This window comes from Ranitomeya imitator, chromosome 6 (assembly GCF_032444005.1).
Source record: "Ranitomeya imitator isolate aRanImi1 chromosome 6, aRanImi1.pri, whole genome shotgun sequence".
Classification (NCBI taxonomy): Eukaryota; Metazoa; Chordata; class Amphibia; order Anura; family Dendrobatidae; genus Ranitomeya; species Ranitomeya imitator.
The window spans coordinates 470360157-470369387 of record NC_091287.1 but is presented as its reverse complement, the minus strand read 5'-3'; the positions used below and the strand labels follow the sequence as shown (position 1 = coordinate 470369387).

The 9231-nt window shown below is 53.5% G+C and overlaps 1 protein-coding gene across 1 annotated transcript in view; it reads left to right on the top strand.

The window, feature by feature from the left end:
- The first annotated feature begins 488 nt into the window (after window positions 1-488).
- Window positions 489-9231, top strand: part of ZBTB10 (zinc finger and BTB domain containing 10) — a 33155-nt gene continuing 24412 nt past the window's right edge. Inside the window, exon 1 of the mRNA XM_069731521.1 lies at window positions 489-1440. Within this exon, the coding sequence (XP_069587622.1) occupies window positions 730-1440 (711 nt within the window). The 5' untranslated portion in view covers window positions 489-729. The remainder of the gene's footprint in view (window positions 1441-9231) is intronic.

Below are 9231 nucleotides of genomic sequence, written 5' to 3'. Positions count from 1 at the left end.
AGTGGGGGGGTGCGGGGTGACCGTGTCCTCGGGGGCTGCAGTGGGGGGGTGCGGGGTGACCGTGTCCTCGGGCGGCAGTGGGGTGCGGGGTGACCGTGTCCTCGGGCGGCAGTGGGGGGGTGCGGGGTGACCGTGTCCTCGGGGGCTGCAGTGGGGGGGTGCGGGGTGACCGTGTCCTCGGGCGGCAGTGGGGGGGTGCGGGGTGACCGTGTCCTCGGGCGGCAGTGGGGTGCGGGGTGACCGTGTCCTCGGGGGCTGCAGTGGGGGGGTGCGGGGTGACCGTGTCCTCGGGCGGCAGTGGGGGGGGTGCGGGGTGACCGTGTACTCGGGGGCTGCAGTGGGGGGGCGCGGGGTGACCGTGTCCTCGGGCGGCAGTGGGGTGAGGCGGGGTGTTGTGTGCACGAGGCCTCCCCTCCCTCAGCTGCTCCCCCACCCCCCTGACTCCCCCTCTCCGGACAGCGCCCCAGTGCATTGTGGGCGCAGTCCGTTGTTCATTTGCCATCCGACCTCGGCCGCGCAGGAGCCGCCGCGACTTGTGGGCGCTATCCGACCCCGGAGCCGGTGGAGGCAGAAGCCGCAGCCTTCAAGGGGCCTGAGTGAGCGGAGCTGAGGCGGCGGTACCCAGCACCCCCTGCGGCGCACACAGCGGGCTCGTCACGTCTTGTACCGGGAGCGGCAGCGGGTCCCCCACCGGAGCTCCCGGGCGGCCTGTGTGCGTGCGGCGCGGACATGGCGGAGATGAACCGCAGGACCTTGGCCTTCCGGGGCGGCGGAGGCCTGGCTGCCGTGGCCCCCATGAACAATAACAACAATGGCGGCAGCGCGCTGTCCGTGGACGCCTCCGCGGCCTGGTCCCTAGGCCGGCAGCTGAATGGCGGGGGCAGCGGAGCTCCGGCCGGGGAGGAGGAAGAGGTGGAGGTGGAACTGGAGCCCGAGGGCCTGCTGGACGACGACGACGAGACGGAGGCCTACCCGGGGGTCGTGCTGGCCGGCCGGGCGGAGAGCCGGCAGAATGCGGCCGGTGGCAGCGCGGTGACCGGGGCCTCGGGCAGCGGGGAGAGCAGCGACGACGACGAGGAGGAAGAGGACGACGATGAGGAGGAGGACGAGGAGGCTGCGGGCGGCCGGAGGGAGGCGGCGGCCGCAGAGGACGAGGACTGCAGCATCCAGGGAGACGGGCCCCGCCGCTACGGCCTCCTCCCCGCCGCCCGCAGCCAGTCCCTGCTGCCCAGCCTGCACTGCTCCTTCCAGGGCTTCTGGCTGCAGGAGTTCCCGTGGCTGCGCTTCTGCCAGGAGACCGGCCTGATGTCCTGCGCCTGGTGCTACAAGGAGACGGGCGGGCACGACGAGCTGGCCAAGGGCACCCGCAACTACAAGAAGGCGCTGCTGGTGCGGCACTGCCAGTCCCCGGAGCACCGCCTCGGAGACCCCTCCGCTCAGGTGAGCTGGCCTGCGGCCTCATGGACCGTGTGATGTTCTGTGTGTGCACTACAAGTCCCAGCATGCCGGACGATGTCCTCTACGCTGGGACTTGTAGTCCCCCGGCATAAATGGCGGCTCTAAACATTGTGATCACGTGTGCGCTCGTCCTTGGAGATCAGTGATCTAAGCTGATTACTGCACTGCCCGGGAGGAGGGGGTGACCTACATTCTGCAAGAGGGGCCCAGGCCGGAAGTGTGCTCCCCTCCCCGCCGGCCTCAGGTGGGCGCCGCCTCGGACTTTCCCGGGTGACTACGTGGCTGCTCCCCGGTGGGTCCCTGCCTGTGCTGAGGTCATGTGCCCGGGCACTGTAAAAGGCGAGCAGAGGCTATACATCCACAGGGGCTGCACCTGCACTCATCATGCCCAGCAGGTGCAGGGGTCCAACCTGTGAGAGCCCCCCAGAGCATGTGAAGGGCTGCAGGTGTAGTGCTACAGACTCCTCACTGCACATCCCGTGGTCCAGGGCAGCCACAGCTGAAAATGAATGCGGGCAGCTGCATTGGGAGCCGTGCTGCGTTGGGGCGGTACAGTGTTGGGGGGGGGTTGGGCGCTGTGCTGGGAACATTGGGGCGGCTGGGCGCTGCGCCAGGAGCAGTGCTGTGTTGGTGCGGCTGGGAGCAGTGCTGCGTTTGGGTGGCTGAGCGCTTCGTTGGGTTCTGTTCTGCGTTGGGGGGCTGGGCGCTGTTCTGCGTTGGGGGGCTGGGCGCTGTTCTGCGTTGGGGGGCTGGGCGCTGTTCTGCGTTGGGGGGCTGGGCGCTTCACTGGGAACGGTTCTGCGTTGGCGCGGTTGGGCGCTGCGCTGGGAGCGGTGCTGCGTTGGGGCGGCTGGGTGCTGTGCTGAGAGTGTTGGGGCGGCTGGGAGCTGCGCTGCGTTGGAGCGGTTTGCTGCGAGCGGTGCTGCATTGGGAGCCGTGCTGCGTTGGGGCGGTACAGTGTTGGGGGGGGTTGGGTGCTGTGCTGGGAACATTGGGGCGGCTGGGCGCTGCGCCAGGAGCAGTGCTGTGTTGGTGCGGCTGGGAGCAGTGCTGCGTTTGGGTGGCTGAGCGCTTCGTTGGGTTCTGTTCTGCGTTGGGGGGCTGGGCGCTGTTCTGCGTTGGGGGCTGGGCGCTGTTCTGCGTTGGGGGGCTGGGCGCTGTTCTGCGTTGGGGGGCTGGGCGCTGTTCTGCGTTGGGGGGCTGGGCGCTGTTCTGCGTTGGGGGGCTGGGCGCTGTTCTGCGTTGGGGGGCTGGGCGCTTCACTGGGAACGGTCCTGCGTTGGGGCGGCTGGGTGTTGTGCTGCGAGCGGTGCTGCGTTGGGGCGGCTGGGCATTGTGCTGCGTTGGGGCGTCTGGTTGCTGCACACGGGAGCCCAAATCATTGCTGTATCCCTTAGTCTCAGTTATCCATGATGACACATCTCAGCGCTGTGCTGTCACTATAACCGCGGGGAATACTCCTGCAATTAGCGGTGCAGGGCCAGGACAGATACTGGCCTCTAGGGCACCAGTCACGTTTGGTCACACAGGAGTTGTAGCTTCGCCATTAATGTTTCTCTCTAGGGAAAGAGAGCCATGCAGCCATCACAGAAATCCTCACCATGACGCATTATTATAAGCAAGATTACTCACAACTTTCTTTTACATGGAAAAACATGACAACTCTGGTCCTGCTGCGTTTCCTGGTGACTGACAGCTCTGCTCCGTGAGGAGCCTTAGGATGTGAATGGAACACGATCCTGAAAATGTGGAGAAACTGAAACTAAGCCCTCATTCAGACGTCTGCTTCTCACATGCATGTTCTTTCAACACGCACCCCCTATAGTCTATATACGTATTATAGTCGTGGGTCCAGGGGTTATTTTTGGGTGTGGACTTCGTGTCTGCAAAAGATTTAGTGACATCTGTTTTTTGATGCAAGTTTCATATGAAAATGCCCTATAGAAGTCTATGGATCTGTGAAAATCATTGACTCTGCCTTGTGCTGTACGGCTTTAGCATTGTGGTGGGTGATAGAACTTTGACATATTAATTAATTTTGTGTACAAGACAATCGCTGAGGAAACTGATGGTGAAAACATTGACCAAATGCCGACTGTCACCAGTGCTATGGATCCGATTCTAATCTGTCCATTTTATTTTTTCACAATCAGACAATGTGAATGAGGCCTAAGGCCTTGTATAGACGAGCGTTTATTCGGTTCTGGAGCCAGAATGCTTATGGATCAATGCGAGTGAGTTGGGTGGGTTAGTACTCGGCATGCACTAGGGTTCAGTTTTTTAAATCTGACTTTGTCCATTAATTTCACTGGGTGCTTAAAATAAAAAATGGCATACTGACATTGTACCAGAAAGATGTCATGCGGATCTTGCTTCAGATCCTTTTATCGAGTCTAAGGCTATGTGCACACGTTCAGGTTTTTTCGCGCTAAAAACGCTATAAAAACTCATTAAAAACGCATACATTATGCATTCTATCATTTAGAATGCATTCTGCATGTTTTGTGCACATGCGAAAAAAACGCATCGCGGTAAAAAAATGAGCATGTTCATTGTTTTTGCGGATTTTTTGTGTTTTTCCCGCAATTCTATGCATTTGGGAAAAACGCACCAAAAACGCGTGAAAACCGCGGTAAAATCGCGTGAAAAACGCATGCGGATTTCTGGCAGAAATGTCCGGTTTTTGTCAGGCAAAATTTCTGCAAGAAATCCTGACGTGTGCACATACCCTTAAGACTTCTTTCAGAAGTCAGTGTGTCCGGTACGTGTGGTGACAGGTTTCACATGTACTGGAGACACATAGACCCATTCTTTGCACATGTCGGTGTGTCTCCACGGACCGTGTGTCTGAGGGCAAAATACGCTTAGATGTCCATTTTTGAAAAGCACGGACCGTAAAACGACCCGCACATGGATGACATCCGTATCATCAGTGTGAACACCGGACAGTTCTCCGGCGTCGGGTGCTGAAGACTGCTCTCATCATTCTCGTGTCACGATCAGTGCAAGCAGGGGAGAATGTTGAGTTGTATTCAACTGAAAACAGCGAGAGTAGACAACCGCTGATGGGGCTACTACTCCCATCAGAAAACACCTGCTGCCGTTAATAGTGAGAACATTCGGCAGCTGGAGTATTCATCAGCCAGCGCCTGCACTATAAATATAAAAAAAAATGAAACGGCATGCATTCCCCTGTATTTTTGATAACCAGCCAGGCAACACCGACATCTGCGAGCTGCAACCCCCAGCTTTCAGCTTAAGTAAGGCTGGTTATCAAGAATAGAGGGGTCCCCAAGCCATATTTTTAACTATTTAAATAAATAATGAAAAAAACCAAAACATCTGGACCCCCTCCCTCCCATTTTTGACAACCAGCCTTGCTAAAGCTGGAGGCTGGTATTCTCAGGCTGGTAAGGGGCCATTGATATTGCCCTCCAGCCTAAAAATAGCAGCCCGCAGCCGCCCAGAAAACTTTCATCTATTAGAAGCGCAATTCTGGCGCTTTGCCCGGCTCTTTCCACTTGCCCTATGGCGGTGGCAAGTGGGCTTCATAGTTGTGGGGTTGATGTCACCTTTGTATTTTCTGGTGACATCAAACCCATGGATTAGTAATGGAGAGGCGTCTATAAAACATCTATCCATTACTAAACGTATAGTTGTATGCTAAATAAACACACAGCCAGAATAAAGTCTTTTATTTGAAATAAAAACAAAACGCACTTTTCCTTTTTTTAAAAAAAATTAAAAATAAACACCGTTATACTCGCCTAACGCCCATTCTCCTGTAATAAAACAAAAATAAAAAACATCAGTGAGCAGCGGTGATCTCATCGAGGTTACTGCCGGTCACTGTGGCTGCATTCCCTGCTGGCCTGAACTGCGGTGGCCAGGCAATATCAATGGCCTCTTACCATTCTGAAAATACCAGCACCCAGCTATTTGCTTTAGCAAAGCTGGTTGTCAAAAATTGAGGGGAACCCCACCCTGTTTTTATGGTTTTTTTTTTTGTTTTTTTTTTTTTTTTAAATTTATTTAATCGATTAAAAATACAGCATGGGGACACCTTTATTCTTGATAACTAGCCTTGCTAATGCTGAAACCTGAAGGTTGCAGCCTGCAGCTGTTAGTTTTTCCTGGCTGGTTATCAAAAATACAGGGGATCACATGCCATTTTTTTTATTTATAGCGCTGGCTGATGAATACTCTTATCAGCCGCTGCCTGCTCTTATTAGCGGCAGCAGGTGTAGGCTGATGGGAGTAATAGTCCCATCATCCACCGCCTGCTCTTGGTGTTCAGTTGAATGCAGACGGAGCATTTCATACTTATAATAAAATTTGCCGTTGTTTTCCCTTACTATTCTAAGACCACATTCACACGTTCAGTATTTGGTCAGGATTTTACATCCGTATTTGTAAGCCAAAATCAGGAGTGGAACCATCACAGGAAAAGTATAATAAACACGTCACCACTTCTGTATTTCTCAGCCTCTCTTGGTTTTGGCTTACAGATACTGATGTAAAATACTGAACGTGTGAACGTGGCCTAAGGGTATGTGTCCACCTTCAGGATGGCCGGCGGTTTACGCGCTAAGCTCCGCCCCCTTCTGGGATGCGATGATGCGGGATGTGTTCATAGCACACATGCGGGATCATCGCACCCCACACATAGGGCCCTGTGTTATACCTTGCAGCGGCGCCGCAAGGTATACAGACATGCTGCGATCTTAAAAGACGCGCCACATGTCCAGAGTCGCAGGGCCGCCGCGTGCGTGTTACCACGCATAGTGGAGACGGGATTTCATTCAATCCCCTCCACTATGCTGTAACATCTGGACGCTGTGTGTTTGACGCTGCGTCTCTATGCAGCGTCAAACACGCAGCGTTTACTGCACGTGGAAACATACCCTAAGAGGTGTGAAGGGGCAGCACTTGCCACCAGCGCAGCAGACTTATCAGTTATGCTGGAGAATGCAAAATCTCTGTACCTCTTAGTAAATTTCCCACATTTCATTCCTGTTGAAAACAATTTGACCAGTTAGGCCTCTTTCACACTTCAGTCTTCTGGCGTCAGTCAAAATCCGTCATCACGATGGAGCGACGAATCCATCAAAATTAGTGAAAAGCGGAAACAGATCCGGTTTTTCGACGGATCCATATAGCGGATCCGTCGCAAAAACCGGATCCATTGCATCTGTCGCATCCGGTTTTTCATCCTTTTCTTCCACAGATCCGTTTTTTCATATTTCCAAATGGGAGGCTCCCAAACGTGATTGGCTACTGGAAAATAATGGAAACCTATATATTGAGTGTTTTAACACCCCATCTTTGAGAGGTTGTAGAGCAAGTGGCAGAAATGGAAGGAGTTCTAGCAAATATTGTGACCATCTATGCATCTATCCACCAGGCAGGTTGCTGGCAGGTTTCTTGCTTGTATGCTTCTTGCTGGCACATTGAGGAATGAAGCCACATGGCAGGTTTATATAGATTTGGGGCTGTCTGGCCAATTGGCTACTGAATACAAATTTGGAGCATGCTCAGTGTAAAAAAAAAAAAAAAAAAACGGAATCAGTCTCTGGATTCCGTCATTTGACGGACAGCAACGGATCCTGCGCCCATTCCATTGGGAGCTCTCATTCCTGAATGATTGTCCTGTTTAAATGCACCCTAAAGGCCCCTTCACATTAAGCGACGCTGCAGCGATACCGACAACGATCCGGATCGCTGCAGCGTCGCTGTTTGGTCGCTGGAGAGCTGTCACACAGACCGCTCTCCAGCGACCAACGATGCCGGTAACCAGGGTAAACATCGGGTAACTAAGCGCAGGGCCACGCTTAGTTACCCGATGTTTACCCTGGTTACCATGCTAAAAGTAAAAAAAAACAAACACTACATACTTACCTACCGCTGTCTGTCCTCCAGCGCTGCGCTCTGCTTCTCTGCTCTCCTCCTGTACTGTCTGGGAGCCGGAAAGCAGAGCGGTGACGTCACCGCTCTGCTTTCCGGCTCACAGCCAGTACAGGAGGAGTGCAGAGCACAGCGCTGGAGGACAGACAGCTGTAGGTAAGTATGTAGTGTTTGTTTTTTTTTACTTTTAGCATGGTAACCAGGGTAAACATCGGGTTACTAAGCGCGGCCCTGCGCTTAGTTACCCGATGTTTACCCTGGTTACCAGTGAAGACATCGCTGGATCGGTGTCACAAGGGTATGTGCCCATGATCCGGAGTTGCTGTAGGTTTGACTCTGCATATTTTTGCAGCTTCAAATCTGCAGCGGCCAGATGTGACAGCATAGTGGATGGGTTTTCTAGAAATCCCATGTCCACTATGCATCCACAGATTCCTGCGCATGCGGTGCATCTTTCCAGTTGTTAGCATGTCAATTTCTCTTGCAGTGACACTAGTCTCCGCAATAATAATTACATCAATAGAATGTATTGAACATGGTAAAACCGCATGGTTCAATGAACAAGTGCGGATTCACCTGCGTTCAGTAGAAGGCAATGCTTTGGACCCAGCGAATATACACTGCATCCAAAGCGCTGCTAGTTCTGGATTGTGGGCACCCGGCCTAAGGCTGCGTGTCCACGATCAGGATGGCCGGCGGTATCGTCGGAGCGGCTTTGCTGCTCTGCGCTAAGCCCCGCCCCCTTCTGGGACGCGATGATGCCGGATGTGTTCACAGCACACATCCGGCATCATCGCACCCATCGCATAGGGCCCTGTGCTATATCTTGCGGCGACGCAGCGTCGCCGCAAGATATACGGACATGCTGCGATCTGAAAAGACGCGCAGCATGTCCGGAGTCGCATGGCCATCGCGTGCGTGTTACCACGCATAGTGGAGACGGGATTTCATTCAATCCCCTCCACTATGCTGTAACATCTGGATGCTGCGTGTCTGACGCTGCGGCTCTATGCAGCGTCAGACACGCAGCGTTTCCTGCACGTGGAAACATACCCTTAGGGCCTGATTCATACTCTGGTGCTGGCCACGATGGTCTTGATGAGGGGGTGTGCTGGAGTCACACACATTCACTATGAGATGCTCCCAACCCATAAAGAGGTGTGCGTCAGATGAGCGGTGTACACCGCCGTGTGCACCTTGCTACAAATCCTGCTGTAGTCCATGCCGGAGTAAGACTTGTCACCACACTCCCGGCCTACCCCAGCTCCATCCACTTCAGAGAAACTGGCGTTAATTTAAGACTCAAATAGTCTCAAAATTTAGCAGTTGTGCCTACATTTTGCGGCCTTACAAAGCTTTTTACACTAGAATTCTGGCCCGAAAGCTTTGATAAATTGGGGCCTAGGTGTATTAGAAACTTTTAGAACCAAATGATGGCAAAGTCTATGCTCCCCAATCTGATTTTAATTGGATGCTGTCTTCAGTTGATGTCGGCAGGACCACACAACCATCTGGTGTGTGTGGCAGATGCCCCTCATGCTCGATCCTGTGTTTCCCAGCTGTCGGTGAGCGTGCACGTTCTGCTGATTTGAGCGTGTGCGCTCGTTAGAAGGGGGCTGTTCTCTAAAAATCACTATATTATGGCTGCTTATGTAAAGTGCCTTCAGACTGACCACACGCTTTAAGCTGTAAAATAAATCTAACTTTTGGGAGGAACTAAAAAGGGTTCATGATGACGGGTAACGTGTTCTTGGTATTTTCTGTAATAAAGTTTCAGCATTACCCTCCTGGACAGTGATCATGTTCCGACCTTCCTATAATAAGATGTTGTGGTCACAGATATATTGTGTGTGCACACTACTGATGATG